Source organism: Leopardus geoffroyi, chromosome A2 (assembly GCF_018350155.1).
Source record: "Leopardus geoffroyi isolate Oge1 chromosome A2, O.geoffroyi_Oge1_pat1.0, whole genome shotgun sequence".
Classification (NCBI taxonomy): Eukaryota; Metazoa; Chordata; class Mammalia; order Carnivora; family Felidae; genus Leopardus; species Leopardus geoffroyi.
The window spans coordinates 151,830,440-151,854,085 of NC_059331.1; the positions used below are offsets into that span (position 1 = coordinate 151,830,440).

Genomic DNA, 23,646 nt, shown 5'->3' on the forward strand with positions numbered 1-23,646 from the left:
ACAAGAGGAAGAAGCTACGTATAGTAATGATATCCAGAGAGGACTTGGGGATCAGGTATAACCCTCTGAGGAGAGTTACTGACAGCAACACTAATGGGGGATGTATGAGGTGTCCTTTAGACATGTTGAAGGTAGGCAGAAGGTTGAGAATCTCTGATCTGCAGTTGAGAGAGAATAAATTATGACTCATGCATTCCACACCAAGCAAATCAACACTCATGTGAAGGCAAAGGCAGCCTTGGGTACCAGCAAATCAGAAAATACACCACTGCGGTTCCCAGGAGGGGAGAAGGAGGAGGTAAGCGGCACCTTAAGATGTCTAGTGCAGTGAAGTCTCGGGCACTTCACTCTCAGCATCCCAAAGGGTTTTTGTTTATAATGGTTATATCTATGGTTATTTATCAAGTTAGAAATTAAAGTAAAAAACTTAAAATATTTACTCATTCATTTAGAAATAACAAAAAGCAGCACATTGGATGTTAACATAAATGAGATTTTTAAAAATAAAAAATAACTATATTCCTCCTCTCCTTCTCCCCCCAAAAAGTGAAGGGTGACACTGTATTACTTTTTTTTGGGGGGGTGGGGAATCTTTTTAATGTTTGTTTTAATAGAGGGCAGCTGCCTTCTCATATCTGCTTCCACATTCAATTTGTTTTGACATATTGTTTTGGCCAAAATATATGATGAAAATTTGGCCTCTCACAGATATGTAGTTGAACAAGTAAAAAATTTAACATGCTTTTAACAACCTTTTCAGTTAATTATGGCTTTTCTCTAACACTACACCAAAACTCAACAAGTGGTAGTTTGTTAATTATTTACATTGTGGAAATCTGACACTGTATCAATGAATTTCATACTCTTACATTAAAACCATCAATTTACAATTTGAATGGATCTTTTATATATCATGATTTTGTCACGTCATGCATTGGTCATTTAGAAAATATTGGTTTACTGAGTGATGTAGATCTTCCAAATGTTGACACATTTCTTTCTTCAATATCAAAACAATCATATTCATTGATGACACTTCCAATCTCATCAGTAAACTAAGTATTGGAAAGCTGTCAGGCTCTAGCCGGCAGATATAAATGTTCCAAAATTTGAATTTTCTTTTAAAGCTTGAATTTTACCACTGGCTATAAAAACTACTAGCTGTTTTCCTTGAATTGACAGGCTCACTAACTTCATTTTCAAGAAAATATTTGCTGGGACACCTGGGTGGCTCAGTCGGTTAAGCGTCTGACTTCGGCTCAGGTCATGGTCTCGCGGTTCGTGAGTTCGAGTCTCGTGTCAGGCTCTGTGCTGACAGCTCAGAGCCCGGAGCCTCCTTCGGATTCTGTGTCTCCCTCTCTCTCTGCCCCTCCCCTGCTCACGCTCTGTCTCCTTCTGTCTCAAAAATAAATAAAACATCAAAAAAAAAAAAAAATCTGCCAAATACCCAAGGTCTGAATAACCAAATTAATAACTTGCAGGGTTTTGCTCCACAAAAAAGGCAACTAGGTCAGGTTATCTTTAAAGATAAAGAATGAATCTTGGATTTTGTTAAGCAACATTAACAAAAAGAAAGGCAAACAAAAATCCAAATAGAAGCTGCTACTTGAGCACACCTACAAACAAAATATGAGAAAGTGTGAAAAACATAAATGAATGGGCAAAAATATATCAGGCACATATTCTAAAAAATTAATATTAATACGGGCGCCTGTGGTGGCTCAGTCGGTTAAGCGTCTGACTTCAGCTAGGGTCATGATCTCACGGTTTGTGGGTTTGAGCCCCGCGTCTGGCTCTGTGCTGGCAGCTCGGAGCCTGGAGCCTGCTTCAGATTCTGTGTCTCCCTCTCTCTCTCTGCCTCTCCCCCACTTGTGCTCTGTCTCTCTCTCTCTCTCAAAAATAAATTTTAAAATGTAAAAAAAAAAAAATAATACACGACAAAGTTGAATTCAAGACAAAGGAAAGTATATGCAAAAAAGATGTCCATTCAACATTTTAAAAATGTTTGTTAGTCGTGAATCTACCTGAAGAATACCAAGAAAACACGTGACAAAAATAGCATGGTAGCGAGGGACTATCATCATAAGCTCAGTCTTTGGTGGGTGAGGATATGGCAGGCGTGATTAATAATCACTATGATGGAATTAATATATATTGAACTTTGTGCTTTATGGAAACTACACCTTTAACTTCCACTGATTAACAAAACTTGATTATAACAGACCAAAGAAAACCTCAATACATTCCAAAGTTTAAACCATAGAGAACCTATGGTTCTCTAATCCCAATGCAATAAAAACTAAAAATTAATACTAAAAGCTTTAGTACAAACACAAACCAGGACCAAAAAAACCAAAGGAACAAACAAAAATAACATACAACCAAACCAACAGTAAATGTTCTAAATTACCAATGAAGCAAAGAAGAGCTTAATACTGGAATTACTATTTTGAAAATAAAGGTAAAAATATTAAATTATTATATTAAAGGTAAGAATATTACTTATGGATAGACCCAAAAACGTGGAAAACCACAGCTGTTGTGAAATGCTAGTTAAATTAATGTAAAATTACATGGCTTTTAAAAATCTGTCAGTTATTGAGGTGCCTGGGTGGCTCTGTCAGTTAAATACCCAACTGTAGCGCCTGGGTGGCTCAGTCGGTTAAGCGTCCGACTTCGGCTCAGGTCACGATCTCACGGTCCGTGAGTTCAAGCCCCGCATTGGGCTCTGTGCTGACAGCTCAGAGCCTGGAGCCTGCTTCAGATTCTGTGTCTCCCCCTCTCTCTGACCCTCCCCCGTTCATGCTCTGTCTCTCTCTGTCTCAAAAATCAATAAACATTAAAAAAAAAATTAAGGGGCGCCTGGGTGGCGCAGTCGGTTAAGCGTCCGGCTTCAGCCAGGTCACAATCTCGCGGTCCGTGAGTTCGAGCCCCGCATCAGGCTCTGGGCTGGTGGCTCAGAGCCTGGAGCCTGTTTCTGATTCTGTGTCTCCCTCTCTCTCTGCCCCTCCCCTGTTCATGCTCTGTCTCTCTCTGTCCCAAAAATAAATAAATGTTGAAAAAAAAAATTAAAAAAAAAGAAAAAAAAATTAAAAAAAAAAACAAAAACCCAACTCTTGATTTCGGCTCAGGTCATGATCTCATGGGTTCCTGAGATGACGCCCTGCGCGTCCAGTTGCATGCTGACAGCACAGAGCCTGCTTAGGATTCTCTGTCTCCCTCGCTGTCTGTCCCTCCCCCACTGGTTCTCTCTCTCTCTCTCTCTCAAATTAATTTTTAAAAAGTCAGTATTTTGCTTCACACTGGACTTTGAAAACATTTATAATTTTACCACGATCTTGCAACAACAAAAATTCTAAGTACTAATTCTGATAACTTTCCATATTGGCTACAAGGTAATGACAATTTTTACAAATTTAAAAATCCATTTAAAAAATGTAAAGAAACCTCATCCAATCCACCTTGTTTCCAAAGAAAATTAATCTCACAACATCTGAATTCAAATTCAAAGGTCTATTTTTCTAGTTTTGTAAAAATCAATAGTAAGAGTTCATTTAACAATTTTAAGGAAAAAATCCAGTATTTATATGTACACACACACACACACTCCATTATTTCCTTTAGAATAATTATTCACAAACCTATTCAAAATATATCCTTATAAAAAGCATGTGGAACGAACAAGAATTAAGAACAATGTACAACACTTTCAGGACTAACTGCAGAAATCTCCAAGCTTATTTTAAAAAATAAGTCTTAATATTTTGAGTCAAAGTCTAGGAGTCCAAGCAGGTGCTGAATTCATCTTTCATTTTAAGCAAACTGGCCAACTAATACCTGGTTTTGGAGGTACTCTAATAATTTGACGGGTTCCTCCTGAATAACAAATTATAAAAGAAACAGTGAGCAATGTTCTATGCCAAAGGTAAAGAAGTCTTATAATGACAAACTATTTTTTAATTATGAAGCTTGAAATGATTATTTACATGATTAAATCAAAGTGGCCCGGCATCTCTTTTATTTGATCTCCTTATTTTTTGTATTACACCTGAGAAGCAGTTAAAAGCATTTATGAACACAGAACATCCCTAATGTACTGGGTGACAAGAGTTAAATCCCAAGACAGTGTCCCAGCTTCCCCCACCTCCACCCAGATCCAGACCCCTTTTCTGCCAGTTTGCTAATGCCAAGATGAAGGTCAACTGGTTCACTGTCTCTGTTAACACTTTCCTTCCTGTTCAGAATGTGGACACTTCTTTTCCTGCCATTAAATTCCAAATCTTGCCAGTGACTTTCAGCTCAAGCTGATACTCCTTAATCTGATCCTTGATTTCATCTTCTGGATAGAGAATAGCTACAAGCTCTTTCTATATAAACTCTTAGCATCATATGCACAGCTCTAGATCTTTTCTAAAACTTTCAAGCATTAAAGATATTTTTCATTCACTAGCCATTTATTTGGTCATTTATTCAACAAATATTTATGAGTTCCCACTAAGAGCTAGACATCATTCTACATGGTAGAAACATACAGAAGTGAACAAAAAAGACAAGTTCATGAGGTCAAGTAATGGCTGTCATTCACATAGCATGAGCTGTGCGGTCACCGTGGTTCCAAAACTTTCTCTTGATGACAGGTTTGTACTAAGTCACACAAAAACCGAAAGTCCATTTCTCTATTCCCTCAGTCTTTCAAAAATACTCATCATATAATGGAATGAGTGGTTTATGGAATCCAACAGATCTACAGACAAATCTTGGTCTGACATTTACTAGCCTGGTTACCCTGGGCACATTACTTAAATTTCTTCAATCTTCATTTACCGGTATTACCCATAAAAACCATGTTTCATGGTATCTTTTTAAAATCAAATGTTTATGAGAATTAAAAGAAAATGTAGACAAAGTACTCAGCAAATAACCTAATATTACATGGTGGCCATTAGAGTATCATTATGTTTATTTGTTGTTTTTTTAAAAATATTTATTGAGAGAGAGAGGAGAGCACGTGGATACGCGCACGGGGGAGGGGAAGAGAGTGGGAGAGAGAATCTCAAACAGGCTACACGCTGTCAGCGCAGAGCCCGATGCAGGGCTTGAATTCACGAACCACGAGATCATGACCTGAGCCAAAATCAAGAGTCGGACGCTTAACCAACTGAGCCACCCAGGCGCCGCTCATTATGTTTACTTGTAACACAGGGCAAGTATTAGTGCTTTATCTATATTCTAGGGATATTGTTATTCTAATCACTTACGTGGTCCAGAGAGTAAATTTCTTCTGGTGGGCTGCTAATACTACTTCACTTTAAGTACAGCTTTTGGAAGTTTAAGGCAAATAAGGGACAACAGGTTAGGTACAATGGTGAATAAAAAAATTTCAACGGGCTTTGTGATAGGAAGTGCTCAACTCTAACATCCACGGTGCAAACAGAGGAGTACAATTTACTTGGTGTAGTTTACTTAGTATTTCTATTTTTGTGCATGTCTCAACCTTGCTCTCACTAGATTCTTCCAGATTTTTTAAAAGTTTGCCTTATCTAGTCTCCTAAATGGTTTTAATATGCAATAAAAACACATTTACAAATAAAATATGTATATACTGTTGAAAAGTTTCAGATGTCTTGTCTGTAATAGCAAACCTTTTATATGCTTTTCAGAAGTATGGTTTGGTGGAGATATTTACTAGATCCAGACCTTCTTTCAGGCCTCTACTACACGTTAGGTTCATTTGAATAATAAATATTCAGATTGAGATAACATTCTTTATAATATTTCCAAATGGAACGGTCATCTGACTCCTGCAGAGAACTTTTTTTAGGACTTTTTTCAGGGGAAAAGAAGCAAGTAATTTGCTTCCTTTGATCTCCAAGATACCTACATGTTGCTGCAACTGAGTTCTAAGGCATAAGCACATACTGTTCTGTCACAAGAAACCAGTGTCCTCAAAAACTACTTAACAGAGACTAGACTAAATTAGCATATGTGTGACCATTTTGTAGCACAGCATGTAAGTTAATACTGGACACCTAACTGATAGAAGAATGCATAAAACTATTAAATTTAACAAATTCCATAATGTTGAGTCAATGTTCCCAGTAATCCAGTTACAGCTAAGTATTTATTATCTTTCCTCACTTGGAGTTCAGAATTTCCTTAAGACTATGGTATTTAGTATTTTTGTAATGACAGAGCCTTTAAGAAATTGGATGAATGCTATGGCCCCTCCTCCCACAATTATCCCTCTGTCCTCTCTCCCCTGCTCTTTGAGGTTAAAAGTCCTTGCCTTAGGATATAACTTTGCCAATAACATAACATAACATAACATAACATAACATAACATAACATAACATAACATAAAAATCATGTATTACTGCACTGGTGACATTAATGGATAAAAAGAACCAGAGTTATAAATTACAACATAGCAATGGCTTCACACGTATAATTTACCACTGAGAGGCAAAGCAAATAAAAAAAGGTGATTATATAAGTAGATGGCACAACAGAAAAGCAGGTCTGAGAAATATATAATCAACTTGCTCTTACTTCTACATATTTTCTTTAAAGTTAACAGAAGAGATCTGCCACACCAAATGCATCAAACTTTCAATATTATAAATATGAACTCATTTCAAAGTAATGAACAGTAATAATACCCATAATATAATCATTTAATGGGCACCTATTTAGTAAATATGTAATAATGCATCCACTGAAAACATTTTAAATTTGTTTTGAATAGCTTCTTATTACTAGTTAGTTAAAACCATTACTCAGATGATCCTGACCAAAGTGGTCACCTAAAAGCTACCAGGATCAGTCACCCCAGACATGTTACCTACTGAGGGTTATTTTCACTGACAAAATCACTACAAATAGTAGTAATGTTAAGAAACTTCAATGGTAATAATGCCTGATAATTTGGCACAAATTTTTTTTAACAAAGAACCTGCTCATGGTAAAAAAACAAAACACATATAACTTGTTTAAGGATGAGAACTACAAAATAAAACAAAGCCCTGCGTTTTTATTTTGTTTTTTTTTTTTTTTTGTTTAAATAAGTTTATTTATTCTGAGAGAGAGTGCATCTGGGGGAGGGGCAGAGAGACGGGAAGAGAGAATCGCAAGCAGGATTCTCACTGTCATGCGGGGCTTGATCCCATGAATGGTGAGATCATGACCTGAGCCAAAATCAGGACTCGGACGCTTAACTGACTGAGCTACCCAGGTGACCCAAAGTCCTGTGTTTTTAACATAGTTCATGTAAATAGCTATGTTTTTCTGTCTCTGGGATTCTTAATTTAGGACTACTCAAGGTTCTGGAATTATATGTTCAAATTATACATTCATGTTCATTAAGTTACTCGCCAGTATCACACAGAACTAATGAAAATCAAATAAAATATGAACCAGAGAAAAATTTAAATGCGAATGTAATGCGTAACTTTTTATTTTTGTAAGTATTTTTAACTAATAAAAGTGTTAAGCATTTACCTTCTTTACTAAAACAAAAATGTTTTTAAATGAAGGTCCATGAAAGGTAAGGCCCCAAATTTTATGGTATGTTCCCTTATCTATATATTACACAGAACTTTGTTATTTTTTTTAAAGAGCACGAAAGAGCGTGAGCAGGGGACAGGGGTTGGGGGGGTGGGGGGAGGCAGAGAGAATCTTCAGCAGGCTTAAGCACAATCTATGCTCATTGTGGAGCCTGATGTAGGCCTTGATCCCACAACCCTGGGATCATGACCTGAGTCTGAGTTGGATGCTCAACCAACTGAGCCACCCAGGTGCCCCAACATAGAACTTTTAATGTAAGTTTGGTTTTTTTTTTTCCAAGATGACTATTTCAGTCACTTAGTTTTATATATTATATAGTTGATTTACTTAATAAAAGCTCACTTTATTTTTCTTCTTTGGAGGTTTTTTTCTTTAATTTTTTGTTTTTAACATTTATTTATTTTTGAAAGTGAGTGAGCGGGAGAGGGGCAGAGAAAGTGGGAGACAGAGACTCTGAAGTAGGCTCCAGGCTGAGGTGTCAGCACAGAGCCCGAAGTGGAGCTCGAACTCACGAACCATGAGATCATGACCTGAGCTGAAGTCAGACACTTCACCGACTGAGCCACCCAATTACCCCTCTTCTTTGGCAGGTTTTAAAGCCATTAGTCATACTTAGAAATTTTGCTATGGAAACAGTGAAGTATTAAAATTTTTACTGGTGGTATAAAATTGAAATTTTTACAAAATGCATGTATTTATATTTAGAAAGACTACCAAAATTTTAAAAATCCACTCAAAACATTATTACTAGTATCTCAATTTGGAAAAATTAATATGATCAAAAATTAGCCTCATTTTCAAGAAAACTAATTCATGGCTCCACAGCTGGAATTTATTCCTAAAATCTTAGGTAGCCAGGGAAATATCTTCTGTCAGGATCCAATGATTTACATTCCTAAAGTCTGTATCTGTAAATAAACCCATGATAGGAAAGGAGTGGGAGAAGGGAAGGAAAGGAGGGAGCAAGAGAGAAAGAAGGGGAAGAGTAATTCAATTCCTACAATTTTAAACGCAATCTCTACAGAAATCTATTGAGTGGGAAGGGGAGGGTGTACATATTTTCTTAAGATTTGTTTTTCTGTCACCATCGTACAGGAGTGACAACTTGAATTCATGTTATAGGTTTTATTCCTGACACAAATGCTTGTTTCACTGTTTTCCAGTACCATCAAAAATAATATAAAGGGGGGCACCTTTGTATTATGACTTTGGCTCAGGTCATGATCTCATGGTTTGTGAGTTCGAGCCCTGCGTTGGGCTCTGTGCTGACAGTTCAGGGCCCGGAGCCTTCTTTGGATTCTGTCTCCCTCTCTGTCGCTCCCCTGCTCACGCTCTGTGTCTCTGTCTCTCAAAAGATGAATGAACGTTAAAAAAAAAAAAATTAAAAAAAAAAAATAAATAAAGGAAAGATGACTTAACCCCTTAAAATTAATGTTGTAATATTTCCCATGAGCATACAGACTTAAAAAAACAAAAACAAAAACTTCATAATCATTTTATCTAAGATGTGTCTTATTCCTCATTTGTGTTTACTGATTTTGAATAAAAGATGGGGACCCTTTATGTCCAATTTTGGGTGTTTTCAGTTGTGAAAACTTGTATTTCTATTTATCGGTTCAAACTTGTATGTTCTTCCCTATCTTTTGCTGGTTCCATCTCAATGCTTTACCTACTGTAATAATCTTCAATTTTCCCCCTATCTATTTCATTTGTAGCTCTGAAAAATTTCAATGCAAATGATGGGAAAAGAGTACTCTCCTGGATGGGTCAGATCAAATCCTGTCCTTCTACTTACGAGCTATAGGATTTCAGCAAGTTGCTTAATTTTCATTTCTCTAACTATAAAATGGAGATTAAGCCTACCTGGGTAGATGTGAGATTAAATTGTATGTGTATCTATATTATTATATAGGACCATTCCTTGCACAGGGTAAGTACTCAAAGAGACGGCATTCTGTTCCCATTCTTCCATTTCAAAAAAAAATTTTTTAATGTTTATTTTTGAGAGAGAGAGACAGACAGAGAGACAGAGAGACAGAGAGAGAGAGAGAGAGAGAGAGAGAGACAGAGTGTGAGCGGGGAAGAGGCAGAGAGAGGGAGACACAGAATTCGAAGCAGGCTCCAGGCTCTGAACTGTCAGCACAGAGCCTGACGTGGGGCTTAAATTCACAAACAAGATCATGACCTGAGCTGAAGTTGGATGCTTAACCGATTGAACCACCCGGGTGCCCCATTATCTTCCATTTTGAATTTGATGTTCTATAGCACTGATTCTCCTCTCTACTGCAATCAAATATGGCTACTTCTTGGCTCTTAAAGCAGTCTACTATTTTTATATAGTTGTAGAATTTAAACACATTTGTATAGTTGCTTTCTAAGTTTTATTTGTATGCCATGTTTTAAATAGGAAAATAATTTATTCAGAACCTATACAACTACCTTATTTGTTGTTTATCCTGTACAGCCTTTTATTTATTTTTTTTTTTATTTTTTTTTTTAAATTTATTTTTTTTTTTCAACGTTTATTTATTTTTGGGACAGAGAGAGACAGAGCATGAACAGGGGAGGGGCAGAGAGAGAGGGAGACACAGAATCAGAAACAGGCTCCAGCCTCTGAGCCATCAGCCCAGAGCCCGACGCGGGGCTCGAACTCACGGACCGCGAGATCGTGACCTGGCTGAAGTCGGACGCTTAACCGACTGCGCCACCCAGGCGCCCCCTGTACAGCCTTTTAAATGAACCTACTGAAGAAAATGGATCCTCAGAAATATTCACTGTTGTTAAGTTCTATGCTTACTAAGCACTATAGGTGCTTAATGGTATCTGCTGAATGAATTATGTATGAACCAGTGAAAACTGTACTAACTAGCCTTCTCTTTCTCTTCCAGAGTTTGAAAATCAAGTGAGGTTGTGGGGCTGGCATTAGGACTGGAGAGAGAATAATTCTGGAACATTCTGGTGAAGAATGACCTTTGATAACCGAAAAGATTTTGTAGAATTCCCTTTCAGTTTAATGATTTAAATCAGTTCTTATCTGCATGTATACAAGCAATGATTCTTATTTTTCAGAATAATTCTAGGCCTCTTGCCTAAGCTTTATTAAGACTCTGCTTTTTCTTTTAGAGAATTTCATTGAACTTTCTTTCTCATCCCCTTATCTACATGTGGCTTTTCCAAGTCTTGTTCTTCCTTCAATATTTTTACAGCAGAAAGATTTCTGAATCATATTTTCAGAAATGTTGAGCCCCAAAATAAGTGTTATGTTTGATCACACATGTTAATTACTTTAGATCTCAAAATCTTGAGGAGAAAGAAATAAAATTTAGTTTATTAGACAAGCCAGTTTTTGTAACTTCGGTGTTATACAGGGATGAGCAAACTCTGACCCATGGGTCAAATCCGGCCTGCTGCCTGTTTTTGTAAATAAAGTGTAACTGGAACAGGGACATGCTTATCTGCTTATAGATCATCCATGGCTGCTTTTGCATAACTGCAGAGATAAATACTGATGATAGAGACTGTAGAGCTCACAAAACCTAAGACAGCCTTGGCCTAAGACTCCTCTTAGGAATGGATCTACATAAAAGCAACTCAAATAGCAGACATGCGCTATGCAGTTATAATCTGTTAGGTAATGCTATGCTGAATCTTACATTCAGTATCTCTTTTAAAAATGAGATAAAACATCTGAATTGGTTATTACTACAATCCCTACTTGCAGATGAGAAAGCTGAGGCTCATGGAATTAATCAACTTGGTCAAAGTTAGTACGTGGTAGGGTTGGCACTCAAAGCCAGGTGTGCTGGAATGCAAAGTGAAAGTATAATTACTCTTCTAAAGAGAGCTTTAAAGTAAATAATAAAGGTGTTTTCCAAGGAATTGGTCTGCAGCTGGAAAGCTTTCAATTTTATTGGTTTGATGGTCCACGTGCTTTCATACTGTTTTAAGCAATGTGGCATTAAGTATAGATTTTAATATTTGTTCATTATTACCAATGAAAAAGCAATGATGCTGCTTATTCTTCACAAGAAAACAAGCATAAAACTACCTTCACTTTTACTCAGACTGTATGGTTTTAAAAATTCATCACTGAAATTCTAAAGTGATGGCCATGAGAGGTTACAAGCGGAAGGTGGTGTTATATCTAGGCAACTATCGTCACTATCATTGTATTCCACAACTATTGTAATAGTGTGAAAAAGTTGGGCGGAACTTATTGAGTTTAAAACAAAGACTTTGAAAACAGCCATTTTCAAGAGAGGAAATGAAGGAACATCATTTATACGAAAAACAACTGTCACAAAGAGGAATATGGTAAAACAACTTTGGAAACAACAAAGCAAGGGTTAGTTCCTAGAATACCAATTCAACCCAAACTTAACTATACGGCAGAAGAGAGACAATGTGATAAATACTGGAAACACAAGATGATTTTTTATCTTCAAAAAGTTCACGGCATAATAATGGAGAATAGGCAGGTAAAAATTCATACGGGGCTCTTAATTACAAGCAGCGGAAACCAATTCATAATGATGAACAGAAATGGAATGCCTTAAACAAATAATAAAAGTATCAGAATTATTGTGAAGGTTGAAGAACCAAGCTGAGTAAACGTTCAGCAATGAAAGAGGCTTAAAAACAAGAAATAAAACCAAGATGTTCAGAGAATCATCTGGGCACAGAAGAGAGGCCACAATGGACACAACACTACTTCTCTTTTTGAAGCTGCAGGTTTTACTGCTGCCACTGCATCCGTTACAGTGCCTGAGTCTTTGTATCAGCTCCAGGTAAAAGCATCCAATTAGGGTTATGGATTATGGGCCCATTTCTTAAGTGCAGGCAGGAAGAAGCAAGTTATTTGTCCTTTTTGGCTTTTACTGTGGTAGGAGCCAAGCCTTGCATTTCACCAAGACTCCTACTATATAAGAAGGAAGGGCCTTCAAATTCTGGGAACCTCCACCCCTAAAAAGACAAAAGCCCCACTACAAACACTGCACCTTAAATCAAGATCTACACAATATTGGGGCGCCTGGGTGGCTCAGTCGGTTGAGCGTCCGACTTCGGCTCAGGTCATGATCTCACAGTTCGTGAGTTCGAGCCCCACGTCGGGCTCTGTGCTGACAGCTCAGAGCTTGGAGCCTCCTTCGGATTCTGTGTCTCCCTCTCTGTCTGCCCCTTCCCCGCTCATGCTGTCTCTCTCTGTCTCTCAAAAAATGAATAAACGTTGAAAAAAAGTTATAAAAAAAGATCTACACAATATTCTTGCGGGGAGGTAATCTCTGAGTTCTCAAGTTCGAGAGGCACTATTCAATATCTAAATGGTAACAAGCGATTCACTCCTACACATGCGCCTTTTTTTTTTTTAAACCAGTCAGTAAGACAAAAACTCTTTTTGAACATTCAAAACTTAAAGACACGAGCAAGAGTTCTACAGAACCAGATCTGAGTTTCTCAACCACTGTTTTTCAAATTCAAGTCTAGGGACTTGTCAGTCAAATCAGGAGTCCATAGCTCTCTGGTGTAAGAAACACTGCACTACAGCATAAACACAGTGAAAAAGTTCTATATTAGATATTTATATTCTATATTAGACTCTATATTTGATACCACATTGGCATAAATGAGGAATTAACTGCACAGTGAATGCTATGCGGAACAAGAACCTAAAAATAAGCAGAAATTTACTAAGCAGATAGGGTAGGCAAAAAATATTCCATCAGACGTAATAAAGTATAAAGTACTTTATTATAAAATACCATAATATAGTGAAAAAAATCTGTTCTGGTTCCAGAAAACTGCATTAAAATCCTAATACCTGTTAGCAGTATGATCTGGGTCAAGCCCTTTAACATCTAATTTTTCCTCCTCTACAAAATAAGGGAGGTGGACTAGATGGATATTTAAGTAGCTTTGCTTCTAAACATATTTATGGTCACTATCATGAGTAACAACGGCTTAACGTTTATTGGCTAACACTTCACCACATGCCAGGGAAAAAGGTACACAGTTTAAATATATCAAGAGGGTCTTATAAACATCCTCATTTTTTCCCAATTGAGGAAACTCTGGTTCTGAGCAGTTAACTCATTCACTCAAAGTGATCCAGTTAGTTAAGAGAACCACAGCTAGAGGGTTTAATTCCAAAGCCATTAACATAATAGCTAAATCAACAATAAAATTCCAAATTCCCTAAGGAGAGTATTTTAGCTTCTAAAACCCCCTTATTTGGATGCCTAAATTTTTCAGAAGGTCAAGAATTTAGACCTAAGTATCAAAATGTTCTTTATTTTATATAGTCAAATAGAAATCTTTCCAAAATATACACGTGTCTGATTTTTTAAATAAGAGAAAAGTGGACCAAATTTAAACTATTCATGAAGCTCACAGTTACATTCATACATATTCATTATTGTATGGGCCTCTAGAACTTTAAGGTAATATGACTCTTGGCCCTTCATTTTCTTGGGTCAGCTCATGTTTTTGTTTCTTCTCTCATTGCTTTCAGTAATCACAGCCCCTCTCCATCTTTGTAATGTTTTGTGGACTAAAAAAAGAAAAAAGAAAAGAGAAAATAAAGAAAAGAGAAGAAAAAAGAATAAGAAAAACCAACCTCCCAAGCTTATCAGATTAATAAAGATACAGTTGCAAAAAAATTAATTTCAGTCGTATTTCTTACGGTAAGGTAGCCTTTGTTATAGTACCTATTAACTCTTAATTATCAATTCAGGTGTGATTTGATTGCCTAAACACAATTTCACTGTTACAAATACTTTGATATAGAATATTCCCATGCTGCACTATATCCTCTGATCTTAAGATAGTTCATAATGAATTAAAATCTAAAGCGTTATGGTCTTTAGATTACATGATACCAGCATTCTAGGAAAAAAAATGTCTAATGCTTATGGAGACATAAGGGTTAAGTTTGAAGTCATTCAAAAAATGCTCCCATTTTCCCTGAGACAACAGAAAAGGGAAAAAAATCTTAAAGGCACCTTTCTACAAAAATTCTAAAAAGGATATAAGAGGAAAACGGCTCTACTCCATACTAAATAATGAAGCTACAGTAACTAAAACAATTTAGTATGGAGCGAAATAGAGCAAGAAATCTAAACACATACTGGAATTCTGTTTATGATGAAGACAGTAGTTCAGATTATTAATTCAGGAACAAATTAAAAAATTACACAATAAATGGTACGGAAACAAACTGTCAGAAAAACACACAAACTACATTCCTGTTTTGTGGCTTACTTCAAAATAAATAACAGAAGTATCAACTGCCTAAAATGCCAAAAAAAAAAAAAAAAGAAAGAAAAAGAAAAAAGTTCTAGAAGACCAAATTTATAATCTTATAAAGAAAGAGATCTCTGTAATAGAAAATATCCAAGTCACACAAGGGGAAAAAGTGAGATTTACCACATAAAAAGTAAAGACTGTTATAGAAAAACAAAACGGATGAAGTCAAAAGACATACTGGAAAAAATATCTGCAAAACATATGATAAAAAACTAAATTCCTTAATTTATAAAGGGCTCATACAAATCAATAAAAAAAAGACCAACTACCTAACAGAAAACTGAACAAAAGAAATAAACAAGAAATTGGGGGAAAAGAACACAAATGCTAAAGATCTGATGTTGGATTTTCTTATTAAAGAAATGCAATTTGAAGCAACGTATCATTTCTCACCTATTCAAACAGCAAAAACTACAAAGTGTCATGATGGCCAGTGCTGCTGTTGTGAGAGAATAATTAGTCTTATGTGCTTACTGATTTGTGGCTAGGTTGATAAAACTTTCTCAGGAGGGTAATACAGATATAGCCTCAAAAGCTGTCAAGGTTTATACATAGGTAATCATGACAGCACTGTTTAATTACAAAAATAGGCCGGAAAAAATGTTTGCATTGAACACTAGTCAAATAAACTATGGTACATCGATGAAACAGAAAACAGAACGCTGTGTCCCACCGGGGAAAAAAAAAAAAAAAAAAAAAAAGGAGAGGATGAATAAATTTCAATGTGGAACCTAAGATGAATTATTAAGGAATTAAAAAAAGCAAAGTGCAGAAGGTATGTATATACAGAATCATTTTTTAAGTGGGGAAATAGATAAGTAAATTTCCAGTGCTTTTCTGCAATTAGGTGAAACTGTTAAGAATGGTTCACTTTGTTCAAAGAGACCTGGGAAGGGAGCCAGCCATAGCTGTTGCATTTTTTAATCTGTTCCTGAATTTCACTTTTTAAAGTTAACAGCAATTATCTAGATAGAATTATAGGTCAATTTTTGTCTTTTTTATGCTTTTCTGTCTTGAAAATACCTACTACAACCTATATTTTATTTTCTTTTTCAAGTTTATTTTTTGAGAGAGAGAGAGAGAGAGAGCGAGTAGGGGAGGGGCAGAGAGAGAGAATCCCAAGCAGGCTCCAACCTGTCAACACTGAGCTCCATATGGGGCTCCAACTCTCAGCCATGAGATCATGACCTGAGCTGAAATTAAGAGTCAGACGGTTAATGGACTGAGCCATCCAGGCACCTGACGAGCAATACTTTAAAGAAACCTGAGCAATGAGAGACTTCGTCTCAATTTATTTTATTCAACACAGAGTTGTCTTTTAAATAATAAGCTTATGTTGTTTTTATAATTAAATTCTCTTTAACTTATTGCGCTTTTAATTGTCTGCACTAGTGTAAGGATCCTGTCTAAAATTTTAGAGCAAAACACTATATATAGCCTATGGACATCTGAGTGAACATGAGCCTTCCAATATAAGAAAGGTCTTCCTTTGCATTAAAACAAAACAAAACAAAACAAAACAAACACCAGACTAATAGAAAAAAAAAGTATCTACACTAAACGTTCTATACCTTCTGGGGGCACCTATATTTATACAAGCTGATATATTTGCTTTCTGACGGAGTCACCAGCCCTGATGCAGAAAGGGCATACTTAACACAGCAACAAATCTTTTCGATATAAGAAACTGGCAATTTAAAAAAGGAATGGAGAAAAGGGAAACCACCTAAAATGAATAAATGCAAGACAGACTGAATTAGGACTGTTTTTAAATTGCCGATTTTATTAGGAAAGTGAAAAGTGATCCCAATAAGTCTTGGCAATTTCTCAAGATTAGAGCTGATACTTTTCTCAGGTTCAAGAGATCCTATCCTTTCAAAGAGTGCACAATTGTTGCTTTTAAAACCTAGCAGGGTGTCAAAGGTAGATGTAATTAGAATGGGGGCCAGAGAAAGAAGGGAAACCACAGAGAAAGGGAAGTTACAGACCTGATGTATAGTATTTCACAGCAAGTGAAAAAGAAGCACATGTAAACAAGAGACTACATGTATGGGACCTGCTGGAGATTATAAGGGACAACTTATCAATACATCTCATAAGCATTCACCTCTATCTAGGACAGCTGGATCCTCAAAATCTACCAAAAAAGTCACCCCTAAGTAGTCTCAATGGATAATTACCATCCTGCTGTGATTATTTTTAACACTTGTATACTCAATAATACAGCATCTCCTGAGTTACCTAGCATTACTGAGAAATGGAGGTCAATGGCATGCTGAAGTATCATAGCAAGGAACTATGAAGTCAGAGTTCAAATCTCAGCTTCACTAGTCAAGAGCTTTATGACCTTGGGCAAGCTATTTAATCTTTGCTTCAGTCTCTTAGTCTCTGAAATGGGGGTTAGCAACATTAACTATGCTCATGGGTTGATGTGATAAGTAAATGAAATTATATGATGTGTAAGTGAAATTATACTTACACTTGGCATCACAGTGCTCAAACATACAAAATTTTAAGAACATACTTTTTGAAAAAATTACAATGTGTTTAATTTATATATATTTTAAAGTTTATTTATTTTGAAAGAGAGAAGGAGGGAGAGGGAGAGGGAGAGAGAGAGAGAAAGCGAGCAGGGGAGGGGCACAGACACAGGGAGAGACAGAATCCCAAGCAAGCATTTCACTGTCAGCACAGACCTTGATGTGGGTCTTGAACTCATGAACTATGAGATCATGACCAGAGCAGGAATCAAGAGTCGGACATTTAATCAATTGAACCACCCAGACGCCCCTGCAGTCTGTTTAATTTAAACCACTGAAAAGAAATCTCAATACTTAACTTTTGTTTCTTAAAGCAAACAGACACAATTTAAGTTTTTCTGTACCGCGCAGGATCATAATTACACATATAGATTGTTAAGACTGTGTGACTACGTGGGGCACCGGTTGGCTCAGTCGGTGGAGCATCCACCTCTTGGTATCAAAGTGGTGGGTTCAAGTAACACACTGGGTGTAGAAGAAACTTAAAAAATCTTAAAAAAAGCCCCCAGAACTGTGTGACTATAAATACAAGTTTCCATAAGCTATCAAACTATCCATCTCTTTATAGATGTACACTGAGCAAAGATAGCCCCCAGTGAGATTTAAAGTTTATAAGAGATACTGTTTCTATGCTATTTCCAAACTGTTAATTGTAGCCATTTTTCTATGTCATTATTCATAATCAGAGATAACTTGTGCCTACTTCTTATAAGCCCCTTTCTCTTTCTTAAGGTGCTGATGCTAAGCTACTCTGAGGTAAGACACCAGATAACCATTTCAGGGAAGACTGATACAGTGAGAAAACAATATGGGCTGTAGAATCAGACAGCTCTAGGTTTAAATCCCAGTTGTGCTACTTTGTGGCCTTGTTAAGTTGCTTAACTTCTCTGAGGTTTCAATTTCCTCATCCTTAAAATGGGGATACTATTAGCTATATTGAAATGCTTTGGTAAAAAGCAAATGAAAATTTTGGTAAAGATCTTGCAGAGTATCGTCTAGTACCTGGCAATATAAATCACTCTGTCAATGGTAATCAATAGCAATTATATTGCTAATCAAGTATGTTGAAACTGTAGCTAAGTGAAGACAAAGAATTTCTCAGAACATATGCTTTTAATGTGTGAAATTCCCTGGCACTGTACTGGAGATACAAAGATGAAAAAGAATATAATATCTAAGCTCCAGAGGCTCAGAGCCTAATTAAAGACAGACATGTAAACAAGGTCACAGCAATGTGGTAAGTGAAACAGTAAAAGAAGCAGTGTACCATTTGAAATCAAATGTTTTTCTGGAAGAAGTGACATGTGCACTAAGAGGAGCTCACGAGGTTGGGGGTTAGGGATTGAGGTGAGCAGACCTGCTCAGGGAGGAAGAAAAGAGTGCATAGAAAGACGTACAAGTAAGAAACAGCTGGCAGGGTCTGGGGCAGAGGACCTGTAGACAGTGCTTGCAGAAAGGCAGGCCCCGGCCAGATCAGAGTGTACTTACGGAATAGATGGCTTTTTAAAAAACTAATAATGGGGAATCATAAAAGTATTTTAAGGGCAGTGAAGGAGATTGGCCGAAAAAGACAACATGCCCAGAATTCACGTGACAGAGGGATCCCCTCCCCTAAGATGTGCAAGTTGACGAGGAAAGAGAGGAATACTATAGTCAAGGAAAATACAGTCCAGGTGGGAAAGACACAGCCAATTAATCTAAGGTCGTGATAAGAGTGGAGAGTAAAGAATGGACGAGAGACTAAGAAGGTAGTCTTGATAACACGCAGAAATTTGGGAAGATCCCCCAATTTCTCATTTGGGGAAACGGCAGGGTCGTGATGTCATTAGTCGAAATGGAGACAACAAAAATGAAAACAGTTTTGGAGAGGGCAATGTGGGGTCAATCGAATGTATCTGAACAGAACTATCCATTAGAAAGTCTGGAGCTCAGGTGAGAGCAGAATGAAGTCCAATGGAAGAAATTAACACACAGGCAAAAATGGCAGACAAGGCAAGGGTAATGTCACCCAGAAGAAGTATACAGATTGAAAATGGGGCTACGAGTATCTACTACTGCTGCTCATGATTATCTTACTTTCCGGCTTTCTCGTTTTCCAAATGGACAAACCAAATTTTATGTGAGATGTTACTTACGGTTTTCAAACTTCTTTAAAGGTATGACAGTTTTCCCACACAACTCTGCTGAATACAGATGCTTAAGTTTCCTGAGCACTGTGTCCGATTTCTTCACTATCAGGCCTGGCCTAGCAAAGTGCTTGGGACCTGAAAGGTGCCCACGAAAAACGAATGAACCAAGTAGGGTCTTTAGGTCAGTCAAGAAGCCAAACTGTCTCAGACATTGTTTTAATGTTACAGATGAACATTTAATACGGATTAACCTAAAATCTTCTCTATATGCTGCTTTTTCCATTTAGAGATAGACAATTTTCAATGGTCTAGGGACTCTGAACTTACTTTTCAGAGTTCATGAACTCACCCCAAACCAGTAATTTATGGCTCTCCATATTTAGATTTCTGTATATGTCAGAAGCAGGTAGAAAAGTAAAATTACTGATTTTTTTAAATACTAGTTTTAAAGAGGGAGAATACTAAAATGCTTCACCTACAGGTCCATTCGTGTATACTAACTATGTGAGACATCTTCACAGTAGAGAAGAATATTTTAAAGGCTCTTACTGCTTACAAGGAAAACTAGAGGACTCCAAACGGTGCTTTATGTACTTTCTTTGCAGTTACTTAGATAAATGCACATTACGTAAGTTCAGAGTGTCATAATGAGTAGAGTACCATAAACTGGCGGATGAAAAAGATGAGTCAATGAGCAAGCAGGGAAGACGGCTGCAGAACAGAAGAAACTATGTTATAAGCACCTGAGAGTGTGAAGAGACACCTGAAGGGAACTCAGTCAGTAAAAACTGGAGTGCCGGTTTTTGGCGGTTTCGGTTTTTGTTATTTTTCATTAACAAAACAAACGGTATTCTAAGAGACTCAAATTGCTCAATAAAACTAAGGAAAAAGCTCACTGTTCGTAGGACTACACGGCAGTCAAACCTTTTCGGATAAACCAGTTAATACTTCCTTTTCTTTGAATGTCTAGTTTTCCTCATGCACATCTTTTGTTTGTTTGTTTGTTTATTTAGAGAGCGCACAAGCAAGGCAAAGGCAGAGAGAGAGAGAGAGAGAGAGAGAGAGAGAGAGAGAGAGAGAGAGGATCCCAAGTAGGCTCCATGCTGTCAGTGCAGAGCCTGCTGCAGGGCTTGATCCCACAACCTGTGAGATCAGGACCTGAGCAGATACCAAGAGTCGATGCTTAACCCACTGAGCCACCCAGGCGCCCCTCATGCACATCTCTTTTGATGAGAATAGGCAGTTTGGTAGTAATAGGGAAAAAACAAAATTAAACTCAACACAATGACCTGATTCCAAAACAAACCAACAAAAATCAACCCATCATTATTTTAACGTGAGTGTTTCTGCGTAACTGAGAACTGTGGGTGTAACTCATCTGCCTGAGGCAGACCTTGGGAATGCCCCACTAGAAATCTTGGCGTTATATGCTTTCACAATTACATTTTATACAGGGAGGCTGCATGCAGCAGTTAAAGAGCCTAAGTTTTGGAGCCAGCAGTCCAGTTCTGGCTTCATTTGTTATCTCTGCAACTTTGGACTTTTGTCTTAAGTACTCTGCGTTTCTGTAAAACAGGACTAATAAAAGTATTTCACAAGGCTCACAAGAATGATATAAAATAATGTATCAGGAAAACACCACATAAATGGTGTTGGTTCTGTAGGTGTAAGCTCCCTTACTACTTACCAACTTTGTATATTTCAAGTTAACCAAATAACCGAGCTTCTTCCATAACAGAAAAACAAGAGCCCACTCAACTTCCCGAGTACTGCGGCGTCCCATCACTGAAAAATGTACCAGGCATCGAAGTGTCTCAGTAATTTCTTCCTTTAAATTTTTTTTTTAATGTTTATTTATTTTTGAGACAGAGCATGAACGGGGGAGGGTCAGAGAGAGAGGGAGACACAGAATCTGAAACAGGCTCCAGGCTCTGAGCTGTCAACACAGAGCCTGACGCGGGGCTCGAACCCACAGACCGCGAGATCATGACCTGAGCCGAAGTCGGCCGCTTAACCGACTGAGCCACCCAGGCGCCCCAGTAATTTCTTCCTTTAAACTTTGTATTGAAACATCCCGTAAGTTAGGTTTCAGACTACCACTAGCTGAGAGGGCAGTGAGAAGGCGTCCTACAAATCCACTGCAAATAGCTAAACACATGATCTGCAAGCAGAAAGTCTAAATTGTAATGGTATTTATTAAGCAGAGTAAACACCAGCAGCAGCTTGCCTTGCACAATCCTGCAAGTTTTAAGAAACTCTGCTTCTGCTTAGCTGCTTCCTAACAGATCTCTGGAGGCAAAGCAGCACATCGGTGGGCATATCCTTTGAAGAACTAAAATCCAGAACCAGCTCTCACACTCTTAGAAGGTGAGTCAGATGCCCCCCACGGCTATGTCCTACAGTTACACTTTTTAGAAGATGTCCTCCAAGGTTATGTCTTAAGGTTACACTTTGGGGATTTTTTTTTTTTTTTTTTTTAACATTACCACCGAATTAAAACAAAAAATACGTAAGTACTCTCCTAATTACAAAAGGCACAGTTCTGGGGTCCAGAGGCAGGTCGGCCTGGAATGTTACCACTCCACCACCATGCAGATTCAATTTTGCATTTTGAGTGTAGGTTTGAGATGAGCTTTCCTCATCATGATCCTACCCCCAAATATACTGTGAATGAACGGCACACTATTTATTACACGTTTAGGCATTTCACTTCAGATGGGATCAAGGATCAACATGGAGTAACTGAAGTCAACGTGCCTGCTGGAAAACTATTCTGTATCTTAAACACCCCCCGGCGCTAATGGACAACGTTACCACTTGAAGCAAGGATGTATGTGTTGTAGTGTGGGAGACGAAAAAGGCCACACCCAAAGCGAAGGCTTCACAGTGAAGTGATACCAAGTTTCAGAATTTTAACCATTGCTATTTTCGGCACTCTTTTTTCACGGTCAATGACTACTTTAAATTCTTAACCGGCTCAAAGTTCAAGACGACGTTCCTCTGATTCATTCAGCAACCGGCAGGTCCAAGATGGAGAATTACCCCATTCAAAGCAAGGTTTAAGTAACTCAGGCATAGAAGAGGGCCAGACTCAAGTGACCAGGGCTCAGAAGGGACCCTAACAGAGGGTGACCACTCCTCCCCTCCCCCCAGGGAGGCAGGCAGACAAGAGCCTGACTGAACCACCGAGCAGTTTACCTGGCACGGAACGCGACCGCGTCATCAGGACCCCTTCCCTCAATATAGACGCTCCCGGACTCCCTTCTCTCCACGGTGCCACCTCCATCCCGGCTGGTTCTCCTCCCCCCCCACCCCCCGCCGCCCCCACCCCCGCCAACCCAGCTCCCGTCAGCTTCCTCAGCCCCATCCATCGGCATCCCACCTCCGTGCTCTCGCGTACTCCACTCGTCGCCGCTTACCTTGGCCACATAGTCTTTCACCTCATCCAAGTCTCCGTTTTTCAGGGCCCACATGAACTCCTTGTCGCACATCACTGCAGCGGGGCGGGCCGCTCGGCCGGGCAGAAGACGAGGAGGCGGTGGTAGCAGCAAGCGGATACCGCGGGGCGAGAGGGAGACAGGGCCGCGCGGAGCCGAAGGGAAGAGAAGGTGGGAAAGGCTGCCAGGCGGGCGAGGCAGTTGGCCGCGGCGACCGTTGGGGCGGGAAACAGAAAGTTCTTTTGCGGCCACCGGGCCCAGCAGAGCAGATTCCGCCTGGCCGAAGAGAAGCAAGAGCGCTTACACTTCCGGTTCACTCCCAGCTAGGATCCTCCCCCAACTTCCTCTTCCTCTTCCCCTCGGCGGAACGCCCCGCTCTCGACCCCGCCCCGACGGCGCGCAGCGGAGCGCTCCATGGGCGCAGGCGCAGTGGCTAGGCAGGCTGGTTGACGGGGTCGGGAGTGGGCGGGACTGAAAGGCCAGCGTAGCGAGGCCGCAGGCGGGGAGGGCAGCTAGTGGAGGGGTGGTTGGGGTATTTCAGGTGGAACCAGGACGTTTCTGCACACTACACGTGGGAAGAACTTTTTCTTTAAAACACAACCTTGGAGGGCATCTTGCTCACCTTCTAAAAGTGTGCAGTAGGAATGTTTGATTTGAATTCCTTCCCTTTTCACCCCC

At 38.6% G+C, this 23,646-nt stretch overlaps 1 protein-coding gene across 1 annotated transcript in view; it reads right to left on the reverse strand.

Moving 5' to 3' along the window:
* Positions 1-23,388, reverse strand: part of MTPN (myotrophin) — a 58,545-nt gene extending 35,157 nt beyond the window's left edge. Inside the window, exon 1 of the mRNA XM_045495783.1 lies at positions 22,951-23,388. Coding sequence (XP_045351739.1) covers positions 22,951-23,022 — 72 coding nt within the window. The 5' untranslated portion in view covers positions 23,023-23,388. The remainder of the gene's footprint in view (positions 1-22,950) is intronic.
* Positions 23,389-23,646: the final 258 nt, after the last annotated feature.